At 42.3% G+C, this 23,269-nt stretch overlaps 1 protein-coding gene across 1 annotated transcript in view; it reads right to left on the minus strand.

Annotated features, from left to right (window-relative positions):
* LOC117814264 (pleckstrin homology domain-containing family A member 7-like) overlaps nucleotides 1–23,269 on the minus strand; it is a 289,372-nt gene that overhangs the window by 109,493 nt on the left and 156,610 nt on the right. Inside the window, exon 5 of the mRNA XM_034685487.1 lies at nucleotides 2,892–3,009. Within this exon, the coding sequence (XP_034541378.1) occupies nucleotides 2,892–3,009 (118 nt within the window). The remainder of the gene's footprint in view (nucleotides 1–2,891; nucleotides 3,010–23,269) is intronic.

The raw sequence follows: 23,269 nt of genomic DNA on the forward strand, positions 1-23,269 counted from the left end.
CAGCACTGCTACTATAGTTAAGATTGAATATTAACTGTTTGGTCATGATATAAAAGTATCATGAAAGGTTATTCTGTTTGTAATTCGCTGCAATAAACGTAAGTGATTTACCAAAGGAATCCAAATCAAGATAGACTGTTAAGGTTACTTGTTAAGTGCCTGAAGGAAACACAAGATAATTAGTTCATTAAATGAAAAGTCAGAATCGATGCTGCCTTTGTGCCCCGCTGTACCACTTCCCACAAAACATAAAGGGAGGACTCGAGTGTAATTACAACACATCTAAAAGCCAGGAACGGCTCTTTAATCAACAACAGCCCCCTCTCCTCCAACTTTCACACAGTGAGGCCTCATGGTCTCAACTCTTCAGCCTGCTGATAACAACCAGGTCAGAGAAACAGAATCAGAGAGACGACTTAAACTACCTCTGCTTTCGTTATCCTCAGACTCTTAGACCGTACTCTATGTTCTGTTATTAAAGGTGACATATCATGCAAAATGGACTTTTTAATGGTTCTCTACCTGAAATATGTGTCCCTGTCTACAAACCCCCCGAGAATGAAAAAAATCCATTCTGCCCCTGTTCTGATTTCTCCACCTTTCTGTAAATGTGTGTGAAACGAGCCGTTTCAGACTTCCGTGTTTTTGTTACGTCACAACAATATCCGGTCTGTCACGGAGTCAGAGCTCGGAGCTTGTTCAGCCCATAGACTGTATAAAATACAACTCAACCCCTCCTCCGTTTTTCATTACCTGCACAAATGTGTGCTAACAAGGAGCTTAGGAGGGAGGCATGCTAGTTGTAGGCTGTCTTAATAAACACAAAGGTCGGTTTTACTCCCCACATCTGCAGATTTGAAGATCTAGTGGATGATTTTTATTTGTCATGGAAAAGTGCTAGCGCTAGTTAGCATAGCTACATAGCTACATGTCGTAGCTGTGTACCAAGACACACGTCTACATGCTGACAAATAAAACAACAAGAAACACTAAATCTGTGACCAATCCTTCAGAAAAGGTCCTGCTGCCTTTCTGGCAGAGGTCAGGTTTACTCCCCACGTCTGCAGATTTGAAGATCTAGTGGATGATTTTTATTTATCATGGATAAGTGCTAGCGCTAATTAGCATAGCCACATAGCTACATGTTCGTAGCTGTAGCTGTAGCTGTGTACCAAGACACACGTCAACATACTGATAAATAAAACAACAAGAAACACTAAATCTGTGACCAATGGTTCAGAAAGGTCCTGCTACAGGCGCCTCTCCGTCAGGATCAGATTCTGGATCAGATTCAGAGGGTTGAAAAAAAAGTGATCTCTGAGCAGCCGTGTATATTCAGCCATGTAAACATTAGATCAACATGCTGGACAGCCGAGGCACATCCACTTCCTGAGGGGGCGTGGTCAGAGAGAAAACAGAGTGTTCTGAGGAGGGCTGAAGAAGAGGGCTTTTCAGGCAGACCAAAATCTGATTTCAAAGTGTTTTTTTGAGCATAAACTTTAAAGACATGTTTTGGGGACCTCTTTGACCAATATATATTGATGAAAAAAGCGTGATATGTCACCTTTAACAAAGACCCAACATCAAGACCGGATCAGATCCAGTCCCATCTTACAGACAGGACTCAGTCTGATCTCATCTTAATCCACCATGAGCAGAGCACTTTGCAGCATTTAGCAAGTTACAGTGGCAAGGACAAACTTCCTTTAACAGGCAGAAACCTCCAGCAGGACCAGACTCATGTTAGACACACATCTGCTGAGACCGTGTTGGGGTTGGAAAGAGGGAGATGAATAGAGAGAGTGAGATGGATAGTAGTAGTTGTAGCAGCTGGAGTCTGGCACATCAACAGCAGTAGGCCAGAGCAAACCTACGGGACAAGGGAGCTCAGAGACTCCAGAAAGGTCTATGGTTAGTAACTTTTTTTTGTGTTTGTTTTAAAGTTGTATTTTTTGCCTTTATTAATAGGACAGCTGAAGAGAGACAGGAAATGTGGGGAGTGGAGAGTGGGGATAGACATGCAGGAAATGGTCGACCGGCCGTGAAGCGAACCGGAGACCTCTGCGACGAGGACTGTAGCCTCTAAACGTGGGGCGCTTAGACCGCTAGGCCACCAGCTCCCCTTATGGTTAGTAACTTTAATGGGACAGGAAGACTTAAAGTAAGTGACAGGCAGAGAGAGGGGAGAGTTAGAATCCCAGTGTGTCAGTCTAAGCCTATAGCAGCATAACTAAGAGCTGGTCCAAGCCTGATCCAGCTCTAACTATAAGCTTTATCAAAAAGGAAAGTTTGAAGCCTGCTCTTAAAAGTAGAGAGGGTGTCTGCCTCCCGGACTCTGACTGGTAGATGATTCCAAAGGAGAGATGCCTGATAACTGAAGGCTCAACCTCCCATACTACTTTAGAGACTGTAGGGACGACCAGCAGGCCTGCATGTTGGGAGCGTAGTGTTCTAGAGGGGTTCTAGGGCACTATGAGCTTTTTAAGATACAAAGTTGTCTGACCATCTGACTGGTATATGATTCCAAAGGCGAGGTGCCTGAAAACTGAAGCCTGTACCTCCCATACTATATTTTGGGAGGTCGACCTTTTCTAACCGTACAACATTTTTGACCACATTTGTTTCATTTTTATTAACAAGATGAGATGAAGTACACTCGGTGCATCCCTGTAACTGTTTGACTTGGTTGTTGTTGTTGTGAGGGAAAGTTCACGCTAGCACTGCTGGGGAAAGCGGTCACGTAAATCTGAGAAGAGGTAAGTGTGTTCAGGTGTCCGGGATGATGTATACTGAGCAGGTTGTTACAGCAGAAAGGAACATCCACGAGGTGAGCCTGAAGAGGTGAGGGAGGACACACGCACGCTCACGCCTTCACTGATAAAGAGACGTACCTTGGAGGCAGGCGTGGTGTCCACGGTGGACGAGGTGACGGCAGTGGAGGCCTCGCTGACAGTGGTGCTGGATAGCTGCTCACCCGTGTGTTTGGACATCATGCGAGGACCCTGCGACCTGGAGGGGAACACAAACACACACACATTGTAAAACAAGGATTTTAGGATCTGATTCAGTATAAATACACTTCCCCTGAGGGATTATGAGACGTTTTTAAAGCTCAGTGGTACATACGCTTTCTCTTCCATAGTATTAATAAATCCCAAGATTCATATTCACGTGGCTTTTTTGGATTAGTGTTTCCCATGGCTTTAAAGGTGACATATCATGCAAAATTGACCTTTTAATGTATCTTTACCTGAAATATGTGTCCCTGGCATGTCTACAAACCCCCCGAGAATGAAAAAAATCCATTCTGCCCCTGTTCTGATTTCTCCACCTTTCTGTAAATGTGTGTGAAACGAGCCGTTTCAGACTTCCTTGTTTTTGTTACGTAACAACAATATCGGGTCTGTCACGGAGTCAGAGCTCGGAGCTTGTTCAGCCCATAGACTGTATAAATACAACTCAACCCCTCCTCTGTTTTTCATTCCCTGCACACGTGTGTGCTAACAAGGAGCTTAGGAGGGAGGCATGCTAGTTGTAGGCTGTCTTAATAAACACAAAGGTCAGTTTTACTCCCCATGTCTGCAGATTTGAAGATCTAGTGGATGATTTTTATTTATCATGGATAAGTGCTAGCGCTAGTTAGCATAGCTACATAGCTACAAGTCGTAGCTGTAGCTGTGTACCAAGACACACGTCAACATACTGACAAATAAAACAACAAGAAACACTAAATCTGTGACCAATCCTTCAGAAAAGGTCCTGCTGCCTTTCTGGCAGAGGTCGGTTTTACTCCCCACGTCTGCAGATTTGAAGATCTAGTGGATGATTTCAATTTGTCATGGATAAGTGCTAGCGCTAGTTAGCATAGCCACATAGCTACATGTTCGTAGCTGTGTACCAAGACACACGTCCACATACTGATAAATAAAACAACAAGAAACACTAAATCTATGACCAATCCTTCAGAAAGGTCCTGCTACAGGCGCCTCTCCGTCAGGATCAGATTCAGAGGGTTGAAGTAACGCGATCTCTGAGCAGCCGTGTATATTCAGCCAACATGTAAACATTAGATCAACGTGCTGGAGAGCCGAGGCACATCCACTTCCTGAGGGGGCGTGGTCAGAGGGAAAACAGACTGTTCTGAGGAGGACTGAAGAAGAGGGCTTTTCAGGCAGACCAAAATCTGATTTCAAAGTGTTTTTTTGAGCATAAACTTTAAAGACATGTTTTGGGGACCTCTTAGACCAATATATATTGATGAAAAAAGCGTGATATGTCACCTTTAAAGACAAGGTGGTTGACCATGACCACAGAGAATGTTGTGGCTTTGATTTCAAACATTTTGGCGCCAATTTGGTTCGTCCATTATTAAAAACACCAGAGAAAATCATAAGAGAGAGAAGAAAAAGAGAGGAAGGTTATACTTCAGTGGGGAACTAAGCTTGCAACTCTCTCTGATTTACAATCAAATATTTCTCCTCCTTGGAAAAATGTCAGTCTGACCTTCTGGCTGCTCACAAAGACTCTCTTGTCAGTTTGGGAGTTACAGTGTTTGATTAACAGCTTGTTAGCATGTCATCAACATCAGACGTATTTTATAACAGCTGAATGTGTGGATAGCCAAGCAGTGTGTGTGTGTGTGTGTGTGTGTGTGTGTGTGTGTGTGTGTGTGTGTGTGTGTGTGAAGACAAATAATAAGTGGAGCAGCCCAGTGACCTGGAGACAGTTTCTCTCCCCACACACCTTGGAGGGCAATGAATAAAGTCCTTTCCTCTGTGTGTGTGTGTGTGTGTGTGTGTGTGTGTGTGTGTGTGTGTTTGTGTGTGTGTGTGTGTGTGTGTGTGAGCGTGTGTGTGTGTGTGTGTGTGTGTGTGTGTGTAAAAGATCTGTTTATCTTTGTTACCCTCAGGTTAGTGCAGACCTATTACCTTACATCACAGTTTCTCAACAGGAAGCTAATAAATAGTCTCATGAGGCACATTCACAGCAGAGGAATAAGAGCTTGCAGCAGAGACTGTCTGATGTAACTGTGTGTCCTTATAAGATAAATGAGCAGCCGTCCCAAATACAAGACCTGAAGTGTCCCAAATACAAGCCTGGACTTCCTTTATATGAGACACAGATCAGACAGAAAACATTACGCCACTGTCAAATCAATTTCATTAATCTGACTGGCCATCTTTGAGCGTACGCAGGCTCACACACTGGCTTTGTCGCTGTGTATCTCCAAAGTACTAAAAGCCACTATGCCTTGCATTCTTGTGACATAAACTTCATTATCTTATTTTATTTTATTTCATTTTATTTTATTGTAATGAATATAATATGTAATGAATATATATGTAATGTATATATATCTTGTTTTTGGAGGGGCATTTTTTTGCAGTGTGATTCATCTCAAAATGTATTAATTTCCTTCACATGCTTAACATTATTTCCACAAATTATAAGATATATTAAGTGTTTAGAAATGAAGTATCGGCATTTCTTTTGAGTTTTTATAAATAATGATCTCATATTTTTCCTCCATAATGTCAAACGCCACTTTAAATGCAGTTAATTCACTTATTTTTCCTGTAAATTCCACAAAACTGGGATTTAAAAAAATATATAATTCATTTCAGCATACTGTATCACTGATTCATAATTCAGATATTCAGAAATCAGATATTTTATTTAGAATTTAATATAGTTATAGCTGTTACCCAAGCGGCAACCTCCGGTCTAAAAAATATGAATCCAATGCAGAAGTTCTAAAACAGGGGTGTCAAACTCATTTCAGTTCAGGGGTCACACGCAGCCCAAATTGATCTGAAGTGGGCCGGACCAGCAAAATCACAACATAATATGTTTGTATGGTCTTTTTTGCCATGATGAGTCTCACAGTGGGCTTTTGCTCTTTAAGCACTGAGACCTGCTGCGAACACACCAAACACACAAGTTATCTATTCACCTCACACTGAGTTTAATGTTTACTGCAAAAGAACAGGTAGATTATAATAATGAAGAAGTTAAGTTGACTATTTTGGACTCCTCAGTTCCAGCATGAACAGTTTGCTTGCTGGACAGTGTTGTATGCAGCGGTGTAGTGCTAGTGTTAGTAGTTAGTGGATCATCTTATAGTGCCCAAAAAAATCTTTATGAATCTCAATCGGATTATGCAAACAGCAAGTCATTTATTTTATCACTTTGAGAAAAAAAGTCCTGAAAAAAAAAAAACGCTTTTCAGCTTCTGGTTCACTCAGTCAGCACCATAGACTGTATAAAATATGCTGCTCGACTGCTGTCGAGTTATTGTGATGTAAAGAGGCTGGCTGACTAGCCAACAACTACAGTGTTCCCGCCTGTCAGTCAAGTCAGCTGTGCCTCTCATTGGAAGACTCATAATCTCAATATCTTCCAAATTGCTGCATTAGAAAAAAACTCAACCCCTACAGTGTGTGCCGATAGAGAAATGATCTATCCAGACTACACTGGTCTTTTGTACCAGGCTGTAAACATGTTAATTTCTACTGTAAAGATCGTCTTGAGCCAGCCTAAAGCGGATCCTCAATGAACTGCAGTTTTTAGCACTTCCACATTGGACTCATATTTTATAGACCAGAGGTTGCCGCCTGATCTCAACTGAATTTTGCAAATAGCAAGTAATCTATCTTCTCACTTTAAGAAAAAAAGCATTGTTCAGGTTTTGGTTTACTCCTATGATTTTATGTAACCCCCCAGAGGCCAAATCTGAAATAGTAGTTACTTTCATTGAAAAATTCAAGTTAATGTGTTCTCTGTAATTTCTTCACTTTGCAAAGTGGTTCCGCGGGCCGGATTTGAACCTATCGCGGGCTGGTTTTGGCCCGCGAGCCGCATGTTTGACGCCCCTGTTCTAAAAACTGCAGTTCATTGAGAATCTGCTTGAGGCCGCTTTTTTTTTTTAACCAGGCTGTAAACATGTTTATTTCTGCTGCAAAGATCGTCTTCTTTGAATGGGTGTGTATGTTGTTTCCAGTGTTTCTGTAGCCAGCCTCAAGTGGACGCAGTTTATAACACTTCCGTATGGGCATCATATCTTGAGACCGGAGGTTGCTGCTTGAAGTTGAGCAGCAAAGGGTCGAGATCGGGAGTCAAGCCAGTGACTGCTGTACACGGGGAGCATGCTTTAACTGCTGAGCCAAACCTGTGAACCGAGAGGTGACAAGTACTTCTTCTGCTTAAAGTAGTCCATGATTTATTATATAGAAATGTGAGTTAGGTGCTGTGATGACCTGATTTAATGCTACAACAATAGAACAGTGCACGTCAAACCAGTCTGAACAAACAGACAGAGACCTGCGTCATCTCTGATAAAAACAGAGCGAGAAAGATTGAGTCCCTGCTCAGAGCTAACTACTCACAGATCAATATTAATAAAGATTTTCACTCCCGACACCAGATATTTGAGAAAGCAGTACAATGCTCTAATGAATAACACTCCTCTCCACAGAACCCCGGACACAAAGAGGACAACATAACAAAGAAAGACACCGCAGAGTTTGAATCAAACACGTGATACTAAAAAACAGGTCTGATTTCCATCAGATGCTGGCTTTGTTTCCATACATCGATTAATAAACACCTCACAGTGATGTGTGCCTCAAACAGATTTCCTAACCTGCTGCTCTAAAATATTTACACATGTTCTCTCCGGCACACATCCTGCTGCTTATCAACCTTTTGTTCGTCACAAAACACAGAACAGTGAAGAGAAAAAGCAGCACTCACAGGAGATTATGTCCTTATTTAATTTTTAGACCAGCCGCGTGTTTGTGTTTTGCCGGTTGGCAAGGATACCGGCAAAGCAAGAGGGCCTTTATTTCATTACTAATTATAATTATGACCAACAGCACAGCTCACAGCATTGAGAGCAACAATAGCACTAATGCTCATTATCAAGAGTCAATTCTACAGATAAGATCTGGTGTGCATTTTTGGAACTTGACTCAATGAAAAACACAAAACTAAATTACACCCACAAGCAGATATGTACGGGCCCTCGTACAAGCACCGCCTGATGTGCGCCATCGCCTGATGTGCAGCAGGTTTTGCTGTGCTGCACTTTAAAGGCCTAGGCTGAAACTGTGAGCATACTCGTGCAGTAATCAGCTGTGTACATTGCAGTACTGCCTGTCACCAGTAGGTGCTGCTGTGACTTTAATTGCGTTCTGAACATAGACTGTAAATAAAAATGGACAGCATTGCTCCGCCTCTTCCCATTGTACGGTTCTGAAGCCAAAAAATCCCGCTCCTGGGCGCAGCCATTGTGCAGCCAGAGCCTGTGAAGCTACTGTAATAAGCTCCGCCCTACAGCGTAACGTCACAAGACGCTGTGTGTCCTGTGAAGTTTCCCTCTACGGTGGCTCTACGGCGGCTCCCCCATTCAAATGAATGGGGGAGCATATTTTTTGACCTATACTGCAGCCAGCCACCAGGGGGCAGACACACTGCTGAAAGCTTCACCACCAGCCAAGGGAACTTCTCCCTTGGTTCTGAAGGACTGTTCATCACAGATCAATATAGCAAGAGTTGTGATCACAAGCATGTTAAAAACATGTTCTGAGAGTAAATACCTCTTGTGTCCAATAGGTGGCGCTATTAGCTGCCCGTAGCATGTTGATGCTAAACAATACTAGGCCCGATGTTCCCTGCGAGCTGAGGAGAAGGAGGCAAGGACGACGTGCTGGTATTGAGGTGCAAGCTAAGAAAAGACGACATGGACCTGTCCTTCCACCCACTATTATGGAGAATGTAAGATCTATCTACGATAAGGTGGACGAGCTAACCCAGCACCAGAGGCAATACTGGCAGAGTAGTATCATGCTAACAGAGCTAACATCGGACACAAACGCCACACTGGAAGGATTAAACCTGCTGTGGGTGGACAGGATACAGGAGAGTAAGACTGAACACACTGGTGAAGAAGGCCAGCTCAGTCCTGGACCCTGTGGAGGTGGTGGCTGACAGGAGAATTATGGCCAATCTGTCGTCTTTGATGAACATTTCTTTTTTTTAAGATATATATTCTGATAGATTAGATATACATTGACATAGAGTGGTCTAGACCTCCTATGTTTGTAAAAGTGTCTTGAGATAACGTTTGTTGTGATTTGGCGCTATACAAATAAAGATTGATTGATTGATATTCATATGGGCATAATGTTTATGTAGATGAGTTAAGGCAGGGACCATGGTGACATATGCTAAATTTGGAAGAGATCGGGTATTGTATGTAAATGTCAGTACCATGTATTTCCTGTGGGTGGCACAATGGCTGTTGGAGAAAAATGAACCCATAGATGTGTTGAGGGATGGACCATTTTTTAAGAAGTCCTGTGAGCTTTGTGATGTCACCATCTTCTAAAACACTAAAATATCATTTTTTAAATAGTTCTTTGATCTTTGTGATGTCACCACCTTCTAAAACACTAAAATATCATTTTTTTTAAATAGTCCTTTGATCTTTGTGATGTCACCATCTTCTAAAACACTAAAATATATTTTTTTTAAATAGTTCTTTGATCTTTGTGATGTCACGTCTCAACTTCTCAAAAACACTTAAACAGGCTGTTCTCTGACCTTGTGACACGTTGCTGACCTCCTATATATATATATCAGGTTATCACAGGTATAAACTGCAATCTGTTTCACCTCTGCCTGAAAGACACACACACAAGTCAAGTCAAGTCAACTTTATTTATATAGCACTAAGGATTGTATTCTCTTGTTAACTCACACCCTTGGCCATAATGTCAGCCATCTGGATACCTCAAGTGCTTCACCGGATTCAAGAATCTTTAAGTAGCTTTATCATGTCTGTTATTGGTCGTACCCCAACAGTACCTGCACCTGATAACTCTTACAACAATCAAGTACAACCCCAGGTAAAGATAGACCTGACGCCTAAAGTGGTCTGCATCAACGAACATTTGGAACCTCTACAAGAAAGTCCCTTTACAAGCTTATGCCCAGGAGTCCAGGCATTTTGGGACAGAGCAAAATATATTTTACTCTTTCCTTTTAGAGGAGCTGCAAGACTTTTAAACTTTGCTTACAGAAAAGTAATAGTTTGCCTCAACATGGTCAGAGCAAGACTTGCAAACGCTGGCATAGCTGAAGATGTGGAAGCTGCCATAGTGTCTGAAATGGATGTGACAGAAGAACTGGAGCGTGAGTACTTCCCAGGTGATCTTGAGGAAGAGCCTGAATTGGATGCGACAGAAGAGGTGGAGCCTGGAGCTGATCACAGAGAAAGAACAACTGATGGCACCTCAAGAAATCAAATTGTAGTTCGACGTCCCGGGACAGTTGTAGATGCTTCAACCACCATTGTTATTGTTACTGGCAGTGCTTGTTTCAGCTATGAGAAACTGCTTCAGACTAAAGTTATGTGTCGGACCTATAATAAAGGCACATACTCGTTCTTTAGCACCTATACCGAAGAGTGCACCTTTCCCTCTAAGATTCGGTCATACTGTTGCGAATCTGACTTTAAAGCTGATTATAGATACTTTGGCTATTCTACATCTTCTTTTTCCACACATTACCAGATCACAACAATACATAAGATTTGCCTCGACAGTGACGACGAGTTGGATTCTGAGGACTGTTCAGATGTGTGGGAGGAAATGTCTGACTCGGATTGGGATTAGGAATATTATCAAAAGTACAATCGTTTGGCCCAATAGAGAAGATTCATTTTCCAGATTCCAAGGAAGAAGTACTTTAACAAAGAGAGATCTGTAGAGATTATGTTGGAGTTTTCCCCGGGTGCTCCGGTTACCTCCTATAATCTTAATATGACAGTAACATGTCACACAAAAAAAACCCATGTATCAAGGCCCCAAGTGATCTTGAAGAAGCGTCTGACTTGGATTTGACGGAAGAGCTGGAGCCTGAGTACTTCCCATGTGGTCTTGAGGAAGCATCTGACTTGGATTCGGATTCAGATTTTTAAAAGTACAATCGTTTGGCCCAATAGAGAAGATTCATTCCCCAGATCTCAAGGACGAAGTACTTTAACAAAGAGAGATCTGTATGGAGTTTTCCCCGGGTGCTCCGGTTACCTCCTATAATCTTAATGTGACAGTAACATGTCACAAAAAAAAACTCCATGTATCGAGGTTATAGTCGTCGCCGTTCCCCCACTCTCTCCCCACATTTCCCGTCTCTCTTCAGTTGTCCTATCAACAAAGGTAAAAAAAAGCCCCAAGAAATACCTTCAAAAGAAAAACTGCAAACATAAACAAACAAAAATAAACAAATAAATAAAAATGAATTATCTGCATACTTTAATAATGCATGTTACCTTACATTGCACGGATGCTTAGGTGCAATGGAATTGTTTTCACATCACCTTGCATATCAAGTTATTAATATCAAATGTGTTATTTTAATGTTTAAATTGCTGAACTTTGGATTTTTGAGGTTATGTAATGTTCTTTAACTCAGGGAGGGAAAACACAGTTTTATTGTATTGTTATCTTTGCACATCAGTGTAATGACATAAAAAGCTGTTGTATCTTGTATCTTGAAATCTTACAGGATGACTCAGTCACATATTTTTGGCCCTTTAGTTACACACCACATGCAATCTTACACAAGGTTGCTGACAAATAACTGTATCGCATTACTCAGGCCTACACAAAATCCATGCAGGCTTGCTAGTTGTACCTAAAATCTCTTAAAGTAGTATGGGAGGTAGAACCTTCAGTGATCAGGCCCCTCTCCTTTGGAATCATCTACCAGTCAGAGTCCGGGAGGCAGACACCCTCTCTACTTTTAAGAGGAGGCTTCAAACTTTCCTTTTTGATAAAGCTTATAGTTAGAGCTGGATCAGGCTTGGACCAGCTTTTGTTATGCTGCTATAGGCCTAGACTGCCAGGGGGAACTGGCGCACCGACACACTGGGATCCTAGCTCACCCCCTTCCCCCCAACCCCCATCACTTACTTTAACTCTACCTGTCCCATTAAAGTTACTAACCATAGTCCTTTCTGGAGTCCCTGAGCTCCCTTGTCTCGTAGATTCCTCTGAGCTGCCGTAGACATCCTCCTGCTGCGGACGATCTGGACTCCAGCTGATACGGACTTGCTGGACTCCAGCGGCAACAGCTTCTACTACTCGTCTCATCACTATCACCTCTCTCTCTTACTCCCCTCTATCCGTCTTTCCAGACCCAACTCAGTCGAGGCATGATGTGTGTCTAACATGAGTCTGGTTCTGCCTGAGGTTTCTGCCTGTTAAAGAAGTTTTTCCTCACCACTGTAGCTAGCTAAATACTGCAATGTGCAATGCTCATGATGGATTAAGGTGGGGTCAGACTAAGTCTTACCCTGTCTTGAAGTTGGGTCTCTGTTCATAATTTGACATAGTGTGGTCTAGACCTCCTATGTTTGTAAAAGCGTCTTGAGATAACGTTTGTTGTGATTTAGCGCTATACAAATAAAGATTGATTGATTGATTGATTGATTGATTGATTGATTGATTGATTGATTGATTGAGAGTTTCTCCATCTGAAACTTCAACAGAAAACGTACATCTGTTTGCTAATCCTGCTCCAGTATCAGACCTGAGGACTAAACATGATGTTTAAGGGAATTATCTAAAGAAACTTGATGGAGCACTTTAAGGAGGCTATTGAGGATGTAAACAAAGGCAGGAAACAAACAACAGGATGCACTTCGATACGTTTCCTGTGGAGTAAATATCACACGTTGACTTTTTGCAGTGCAGGTATAATAAAGCACTTTTCACGCTCCTTGTTTACCCTCTCGAGTCTCTCTCTGTGTGATGACAGGCCTGTTATCTTTGCTGTCTTCACCGTGGTGAGACAGATGAGACGTTCCACGCTGGATGTTTTATTGTCAGCGGGCTGACACCAGGCGGAGCGTGCGTGTAAATCTGTCTGATTAGTTTCAGAAGAGGAAACACTGGCACTGTGATGTATCCTTTCATCCAAGAATCCAACCTAATTACCAAGTACAATATTTCTCCACAACACACACCCTGCCGTCCCGCTCAAATAATCACATGCAGTTTCATTTCCTTAAACACTTTTCTCTTTACTGAAAGTTAAGGCTCTAATTCATAACTAATACGTCTCTCTGAACCTGTCATTATTTTGCTCTTCTGCTGCATTTCTCTCTCTTTCTGAATCCACGCTCATCTCAGCCTTTCATTCTGCAGGCTGTACCTGAACACGTCACTACAGGAGCTAGTTTCAGGACAGTGCCAACTTCTAGCCACGGATGCATAATGATGAAGAAGAGAGAGAGAGAGAGAGAGACATTAGCTCTGTTCCATTCTGCTGTCAGGAAAATTTCATGCATCAATTTTGAAAGGTCAGGAACTATAAAAATGTAAATGAGACACATTTTCATCAAAGTCAAAGTCACAGAGAGAGTCCACAGGACATGCTGCTGACGGTCGGATGGAACAAAAGATATTAATTGTCTTTTAATAAAGAGCTAATCGCGGTTTTGATTTAAACTCTCCAAGGATCAAAACACAGAAAGACCTTTCCCGCTTCAAACCGGACCTGTCATCTGAAAAGCTGTTTCCTTTGCATGCTCTGTGTCACTGAAACATCTCCCCTCACATGCCACCTCTGGAGGGATTCTTTGAAATGTTATCCTGCACTCTGATTTGCAGCCACTTGCGAGGAAGTTGTTGAAAGGTAAAAAGCCACTGAAGAGCGAGAGGATGACTAGAGTGTTTGTGACTTTGTTGCTGAAAGAGGGAAGAAATCAGCAGAGAGGAAATGACGGCGAAGATGGAGGGATAAAAACAGATCAGGATTTTTTTGGGGAAAATTAAAAAAGAAGACAAATCAAAGTCGCAAGCGGCGATGAACGGGCCCTCGCACACCTGCAGCCACCACCTGATGTGTGCCACCGCCTCATGTGCAGCAGGTGTTGCTGTGTACCGTAAGAATATGCACCTTACCTTGGGGGGCATTTTTCACATTCAAAGCTAGGTGGCGCTCTTCCTATTGGTTTTAGGATATGGGTGCAAGAGGCTTTTTTGTGTGTCCTGATGCCCTGAATATGCATGTCCGAAATCGTGCACGTAGATAAAAAAAAACTCTATGGGGAGGGTTATTTTACCCTTCTTTAAAACCCTTTAGGGGGCGCTTGGGAGCAGATTTTTGAATTTCTTTGGACAAGAGTCCCAAAATATATAAAGGGATGCGCAGCCAATGCATGTGGCTGATTTGGTGAGATTTTGTGCATTTTAAAGCCGCCCAAAATCCATTTTGCACTTGATTTGCTCTCCTCTCTTCACTGGTTGCCTGTTCACGCCAGAGCAGATTTTAAAGTGTTACTGTTGACTTTTAAAATAGTAAATGACTCGGCTCTGCACCCTCTTATCTCACCAACCTGGTGCCTGCTCGGGCACATCACTCTCAGGGGACTGGCCTTTTAAGTGTCCCTAAGGTCCAAAAAAAAAGACTATTGGTGAGCGGGCCTTTTCTTCCAGTGCACCCACTTTATGGAACAGTCTCCCTGTCGACATTAGGTTAGCATGTTCCATTGATGTATTTAAAGCAAAGCTGAAGACCCAGCTGTTTACTGCTGATGTTTCTTATGGTGTGTTGTGTCTCTTTTTGTTATTTGTTTTTAAGCTTTGTAAAGCATTTTTATTGAAAGCGCTCTATAAATAAAATTATTATTATATTGTTAAATTATTATTTCCTGTTTATGGCGAGACATGTGCGTTTGATGCATCGCCTGAATGTCTGCCACGCCCATAATTTTTAGATTACTAAATTTTTTTCTGATAACTTTGAATCGTCAGTGTGTTTACTACAGAATGTGCATGGTTTGGAGTTGATCAGAGAAAAGGCCTAGGGCATGATCCCTTAAATACGTACCCTTGCAAATCAGGTGAAAAACTGAAGAAAAAAAAGATGGCCGACTTCCTGTTGGGATTTCATTATGACATTAGGTGTATTTTTTGTAGGTCTTGGCTTGATAGATATGTGATTAAATGTCATGCATGTAGGTTGAACCGTGTTGAGGGGGTGCCCAGTTGGAAAGAAGGGGGCGCTATTGAGCAACTTTTGGGACTTTTTGCACGGGACCAAAAGAGACCGTGTTGGAGAGAGGGATAGAGGGAGATGAAGAGAGAGAGGATAGTAGTGGTGAGATGGATAGTAGTAGTTGTAGCAACTGGAGTCTGGAATGTCCACAGCAGCAGGTCAGAGCAAACCTACGGGACAAGGGAGCTCAGAGACTCCAGAAAGGTCTATGGTTAGTAACTTTAATGGGACAGGAAGACTTAAAGTAAGTGACAGGCAAACAGAGGAGAGAGAGGATCCCAGTGTGTCACTTTCTGGCAGTCTAAGCCTATATTGAATCGTCAATGTGTTTACTACAGAATGTGCATGGTTTGGAGTTGATCGGAGAAAAGGCCTCGGCAAGATCTCTTAAATACGTACCCATGTGAATCAGGTGAAGAACAGAAGAAAAAAAAGATGGCCGACTTCCTGTTGGGATTTCAATATGACATTAGGTGTCTTTTTTGTAGGTCTTGGCTTGATAGATATGTGATAAAATGTCATGCATGTAGGTTGAACCGTGTTGAGGGGGTGCCCAGTTGGAAAGAAGGGGACGCTATTGAGCGACTTTCGGGACTTTTTGCACGGGACCAAAAGAATATCAAAATTTTCACCAGGCCTGATGAGTGTGTTCAAGGTTCAAGGTTTCTTTATTATCCCCGGGGGGCAATTTGTCTTTCAGTCAGGGGTGAACAAACAAAACAGTAACAACATGGAACCAACAATAATGCAGCATCGTTAAGCAGGCTAGCTGCTATCGCTACAAAAGAGTTTCTTTTCCTATTTGTCCTGCTTTTCGGCATCGCGAATCTGTGGCCTGAGGAAAGCCGGCAAAAATTCAAGAAAAAGAGGATGGCACGGGTCAGCCACGATGGACCAGGCCTTGCTGAGGGTCCTGGCTCAGTGAAGGCTTGACATGTCAGGCAGGGGTGTGTCAAGTTTAGTGAGTTTTCGGTCATGTTGAAGGCTCCCAAAAGACAATTTACTTTGCTAGGTAGAAGGAAAGAAACCTAAGGGTCCTAATAAGAGGGTTTCTTTATCTTTCTCCTGTTCTGCAGTGAATTACATGAGGCTTTATTTTCCTGCAGAATGAAACGGACAAAGACTTGAACCAGGAGTCTGTTTCCTGAGCATCTGCTGGAGTTCAATTCAATTGACTCAAGACCAAAGACAGATCAGGGAGCAGCTCCTGTAACTTAGCCTTCAGGGACGTAATGTGGCCTTGTTTTGGCCTCAATCAGGAGGACAGCGGCGAGCTATGACCTCACTATTCTGGGAATTAATCCATATGTAACACAGCTCACTGGAGAGTAAGGAAACCCTTACCCTTGTATTTACAGTGAATGCAGCTGTGGTAAGCTTTAACCTCTCTGCTGCAGACAAAGAGACAAAAGAAAGGTGTCAGAGAAAGACTTGGAAGGAAACGTCCTTGAGTACTTACCTGCTCTGAGAGGTTCAGTGTAAGATCAAGCAGGAAGTCTTTTTCATACTCATTCATGAAGTCATCACTCATTCTTACCACTCCATCTCCCTGCCTCTCTCCCTCTTTGTCTCTTCCTGCTTCGGTTATCAGCTAATTACGCACGTTAACCCAACATCTTAATCCACCATGAGGCGCAAGGACATAAGGTCCCTTTAACAGGCAGAAACCTCCAGCAGGACCAGACTCATGTTAGACACACATCTGCTGAGACCGTGTTGGAGAGAGGGATAGAGGGAGATGAAGAGAGAGAGAGATGATAGTGGAGAGACGGATAGTAGTAGTTGCAGCAGCTGGAGTCTGGCACGTCCACAGCAAACCTACGGGACAAGGGAGCTCAGGGACTCCAGAAAGGTCTATGGTTAGTAACTTTAATGGGATAGGAAGAGTTAAAGTAAGAGACAGGCAGAGAGAGGGGTAAGATAGGATCCTAGTGTGTCAGTTACTGGCAGTCTAAGCCTATAGCAGCAGAACTAAGACCTGGTCCAAGCCTGATCCAGCTCTAACTATAAGCTTTATCAAAAAGGAAAGTTTGAAGCCTACTCTTAAAGGTAGAGAGAGTGTCTGCCTCCTGGATCTCGACTGGTACATGATTCCAAAGAAGAGGGGCCTGATAACTGAAGGCTCAACCTCCCATACTACTTTTAGAGACTTTAGCAGGCCTGCATGCTGGGAGTGTAGAATTCTAGAGGGGGTAATAGGGCACTGTGAGCTCTTTAAGATACAAAGGTGGCTGACTATTAAGAGCTTTGAAGGTCAGAAGAAGGATTTTAGATTCTATTCAAGATTTTATGGGGAGCCAGAACACGGGAGAGATCTGCTCTCTCTTCCTAGTCCTAGTCAGTACACCAGCTGCTGCAGCGTTTTGGACCAGCTGAAGAGTCTTTAGAGTCATTTCAGTTCAGTCACTGCACCCCTCCTTGAAGTCCTGTCACCTCTTACTCGTCTCATCAACATCCAGCTCCAGACCCTCAGTTCATCCTGCATGTTTGTACATTGTAAGACACAAATATTGTTTACATAAGGTCACTGATCCGTCTAGTTTGGCCGAGAGATGCACGCAGCCGGTGGTAAAAATAGTTGAGCCCTCTTTTCTCTGGATTCTCGCTGTCAGTCTGAGAGCTCTGACTTGTTAACACGCACGCTGAAATTAAAATCAAGCCTTCCCTGTGTGTGTGTGTGTGTGTGTGTGTGTGTGTGTGTGTGTGTGTGTGTGTGTGTGTGTGTGTGTGAATCATGAATGAGCCCCGTCCTCGGTAGGGTCATGCTAACAGAGCAGAGCTGAGCAGAGACACTGCTCAGTGCAGAGCCTTTCTTTTGGAGAGGCTGGGAGGTCACGTTGAGGTGGCAGGTCGCCTCGCAAAATGAATGGTAGGGGAAGTTTGAATACCGATTTCAGCTTTAGGATATTAAAAAGTTTTGGACTGTTTGAATAAAATGTTTCAAACAGCTCCTCAATAGACATTGCACATTCCTCATAACTTTTATACTTATAAAATTATGAATTTTTCACTTAAATTCAACTCTCCTGACTGAAATAATACAAAACACAAAGTGCTTCCCAAAAACTGTAGTTCCCCAAGTGGCCACTAGAGGCTGTCTTCAAAAGCGAGTCATTCCTCATAAGGCCCAGTTCTAAAACGCCCAACTTTACAGCTGAATCAAACACGTTTGCAGCATGCTACTGAAATGAAAAAGTGTCACCCTTAATAGATCATTTCTCTATTTATAAGAACTGGTTGATATTAGGGGTGGGCGATACCCCTCCTCCGTTTTTCATTACCTGCACACATGTGTGCTAGCAAGGAGCCTAGGAGGGAGGCATGCTAGTTGTAGGCTGTCTTAATAAACACACGGTTTTACTCCCCACGTCTGCAGATTTGAAGCTCTAGTGGATGATTTTTATTTGTCATGGAAAAGTGCTAGCGCTAGTTAGCATAGCTACATGTCGTAGCTGTAGCTGTGTACCAAGACACACGTCGACATACTGACAAATAAAACAACAAGAAACACTAAATCTGTGACCAATCCTTCAGAAAGGTCCTGCTGCCTTTCTGGCAAAGGTCGGTTTTACTCCCCACGTCTGCAGATTTGAAGATCTAGTGGATGATTTTTATTTTTCATGGAAAAGTGCTAGCGCTAGTTAGCATAGCCACATAGCTTCATGCTCGTAGCTGTGTACCAAGACATACGTCTACATACTGATAAATAAAACAACAAGAAACACTAAATCTGGGACCAATGGTTCAGAAAGGTCCTGCTGCAGGCGCCTCTCCGTCAGGATCAGATTCTGGATCAGATTCAGAGGGTTGAAGTAACGTGATCTCTGAGCAGCCGTGTATATTCAGCCAACATGTAAACATTAGATAAACGTGCTGGAGAGCCGAGGCCACATCCACTTCCTGAGGGGGCGTGGTCAGAGAGAAAACAGACTGTTCTGAGGAGGACTGAAGAAGAGGAGACAGAAGAAGACATGTTTTGGGGACCTCTTAGACCAATATATATTGATGAAAAAAGCCTGATATGTCACCTTTAATAATGAGGAAACCGGCTATTCTGAGCTATGGGTCGTGTCGCTCACCTGCTGCTCTCTCTATTAGCTATTCAGCAAATTTCATGAGCTGTCTAAGCTCCTTTATTTAAATAAACAACTCCAATCAGCTATCACCGCAAATAGAATCTCATTTATTAAACATAACGGTTAACTAGGTCATTCCACGGCTGATGAATGAACCATGGGTACAGACTGTTAAGCTTTGAAAAAAAAAAAGTAGTGTTTGTCAACGCCTCAATTCTCTCCAGCACGACATTTAAACTTTGAAATATGGTCATTAAAGGCTCCAAACAGAACAACATGTAGCTAGAGTGTGGTAGTCCACAGTCCACAGACCAGTGGGTGACTTTACAATGACCTAACAATGACTTGTGAATACAGTCTATCGCCGAAATGTTGCTTTTCACTGATATTCACTCTGCTTTTATCCTTTTATCATCTCAGTTCTGGGGCGTGTGCGGTCGAGCGGCTGCTTATTAAGCTGTTCAGCCCACTTTGGGATTCTCATCAAGCCTCAGTCCTCTTCAAATCGAACTGAACTAATTTAATTGAGAGGACAAAGAGAGGAGAGAAAGAGCAAACGGGGGGGCAGGTAAAGAGATTGAGCAATTGTGGAGAGAGCACATGAAAGGAGACTGTCACAGGCCACTACACATGTTGTGCTGCAGCTTCATCAGTCTGGTGTCAAGTGTTCCAGCAGGCTGCTTTTATTGTGAAGGAGTATTATTCTCACTATCTATGGATGGGGATGATTTTACCTTTTAGTAAATGTGTTTAAGGGTCTCCTAAGGGTTTACCTGTTTTGGCCACGAGAATTGAAGCCAATGTGGAAGTGTTAAAAACTGCAGTTCCTCCAGTGTCCACTTGAGGCTGGTTCCGTAAGTACCAGAAACCACATTAACACCAGTTCAATAAAGCCGATCTTCACAGCAGAAATAAACATGTTTACAGCCTGGTTCAAAAAACGGATGTAGTCTGAATAGCTCTTTCCTCTATCCGCACACACTTTACAGGGGTGAATTTTTTTTAGAACGCAACAGTTTGGGAGATATTAAGATTACCAGTCTTCCATAATGAGAGGCACAGCTGACTTGATTGACAGGCGGGAACACTGTAGCTGTTGGCGAGGGGGCTCAAAGCCCGCCTCTTTACTCTTTACATCACACTAGCTTGACAGGGGTTAGGTTGAGTTCAACATTTCCAATACAAAACAACGCTTCAGAAACAGATGGGTGATGTCACGGATACTACGTCCATTTGTTATTCAGTCTATGGTTTTACTGTGTGGCTGATGTGGAAATGTACAGTTGTGCTCATAAGTTTACATACCTTGGTAGAGTTTATGGTTTCTTGGGTAGTTTCTGTTGTCATTATGATATAAAAAGAGTAAACAGTTGTTTGATAAAAATTTAGCTTCACCCAACCACTAACTATGAGTGAAAAATAAGTTTTTCTTGTATCATTCATATTCTCTGAAAAATGGCCAAAACATCTAAAATTCTGCCAGGGTATGTAAACTTATGAGCAGAAATGTATACTGACTCAAAGTTTAATATTTAGTTTCAGTGTATGTGGTGATGAACCTCCTCACATCCTTCTACCTATGTTTTTTTTTTTTTTATTGATTTAGGTAAATGTGCCCAAACCCATTGAGAAAACATAATTTATAGTACTTTTACACATTTAAGTCACTTTATATTTATTTGAATACTTTACATTATATTTATTTTAATATTCTATTGTTTTATTTATTTTTAAATCTTCAATTTTATAATCTAACTACTCATTTTTATTCCTTTTATTTTTCTTAGACATATCTTTACCTTTTTTATTGTCTAAACTAGTCATGTTTTACCTTTTATTCACTTATTTCTTCACTATTTCCTTTTGTTGTTTATTTATATACATTTTATTGCACTTGATGTGCATTCGTCTCTCCTTCCAAATCCATTTCTGCTTCATATTTAATCATGATAACTGATTTAAATTTTTTTAAATCACTGTAAAGCACTTTGGATTGCATTTGATTCGTATGAAAGTTGCACTATAAATAAAGCTTGATTGTTTTCCCTAAAGGAGCAAGGTGATTTTACAACATTAAGGGCCTATGTCCACTATCAGCATTTTTTTGAGATGGTATCGCCTGTTTCTGTCTGTTTCTACCAAGCGTGCCGGATACGGCCCTGGTGGTGAGGCTTTCAGCAGTGTGTCTGCCCCCTGGTGGCTGGCTGCAGTATAGGTAAAAAAATCCGTCTCCTCCATTCATTTGAATGGGGGAGCAGTCAAACTTTAAAAAATAAATAAACGTCGTACAAATGTTTCTCACGTCCGTATGCTGTGGTTATATGTAGTTAGTATTTGACTGTTTTGTGTCCAAGGCCTCTTTTTTCTGAAAAGTTTATTTTTCGTTAGTTATTAGAGTTTAAAAACGGGGTTTTACTTCCGGGTTTCCTTTGATTCACAGCCGCCGTAGAGTGAAACGTCAAAGGACACACAGTGTCTTGTGACGTTACGCTGTAGGGCGGAGCTTATTACAAAGGCTTCACAGGCTCTGGCTGCACAATGGCTGCGCCCAGGAGAGGGATTTTTTGGCTTCAGAACTGTACAACGGGAAGAGGCGGAGCAACGCTGTCCATTTTTATTTACAGTCTATGGTTTCTACCAAGCGGCAACCTCCGGTCTAAAAATATGAGTCCAATGCTGAAGTGTTAAAAGCTGCAGTTCATCGAGGATCCGCTTGAGGCTGGCTCCGGAAGTACCGGAAGTCACATACACATGAATGGGGAAAAGACGATCTTTGCAGCATTAATAAACATGTTTACAGCCTGGTACAAAAGATGAGTGTAGTCTGAATAGCTAATTTCTCGATGTCCTCTCACTGTGAGGGGGGTACATTTTTTTCTAATTTGGTAATTTCGAAGATATTGAGATTACTAGTCTTCCAATGAGAGGCACAGCTGCCTGTGGGAACACTGCAGCTGTTGGCTAGGAGGCTCAAAGCCCGCCTCTTTACGTCACACTGGCTCGACAGAAGCAATATGGCTGCCGCAGCCGATTGGTCTCAAAACAGCTCTTCAGAAACAGATGGGTGACGTCACGGATACTACGTCCATATTTTTTACAGTCTATGGTTTCTACACATACAATGGAGTTCTGGATTTTTAGTGCTCAGCATTCTAAATGCAAAAACAACTTTGGTATCCGCTTTTTGCTTACAGCACTACTGTTGAAAACACTTCAACTTGTGGAACACTGATTATGTGACTTTTCTATCACAGATGAATACAAGTCAAGATAAGGCAGAACTTCTTTGACAGCAATGGCAGATGAAATGCTAACCGGACTCCTGTTTTAGGGACAAATCTTCAGGTCTAGAGCTGCTGTTTGGGCGATGACATGATTTCTTTCTACTGTTTTGTAATTGTTTGTCTTCCTTGTAACCATTTATGTTGAATAAAATGAGATATGACGCAAACAGAGCAATTAAAAGCAGAGTTAAAAGTCACTTTCACAGGAGAAAGGGGTGCTGCAACACAAAATCAGAACCTTATAACAGCAAGCAGCAGTGAGAAGAGCTCTGAAATTAAGATCCTGGGCTACCACAAAAAGAAAACAAGAAAAAGACAAACGCTGTGAGTGGACACAGGCCCTAAATGTCAATATTAAACACACAGTAAGCTTTAAAATGGAGCACAGACACAGTGGGCGTCTACACTGTATGCTTCAGAGCTGTGCCAGAGAGAGTAGAGCAGCTTTGATTGATTTGCTCTGCTGTAGTGCGCTCTGATTTTAGTAACTGGGGGTGCTAACGTGTCAGTCACTTCATTTCCCTGCCAACGTTTCCCCAATTGGCCCCATTACTCAAATTCAAAACTCACAGCTATAATCCAACAATTCCCCTCATTTTTCTTTTAAATGTACGTCTACACATTACTGTTACTGATTATTCTGATTAGAGACAACCTTTGGAAGGCTCAGAGACGCAACAGCAGTTCAAGAATAAAAAGCCCCCAGCCAATCCAGAGTTAAAATAATCAACAAAGCTGTGTTCTAAACATGCACACCAGCAATTATGGATGAAGTGCTCCAATCTTTCAGCCTGGATGCTTTCATTGCAGAACACAGACAATGCGTGCAGCGAGCCGGGTCTC

This window comes from Notolabrus celidotus, chromosome 6, assembly GCF_009762535.1.
Source record: "Notolabrus celidotus isolate fNotCel1 chromosome 6, fNotCel1.pri, whole genome shotgun sequence".
In the NCBI taxonomy this organism is placed as follows: domain Eukaryota; kingdom Metazoa; phylum Chordata; class Actinopteri; order Labriformes; family Labridae; genus Notolabrus; species Notolabrus celidotus.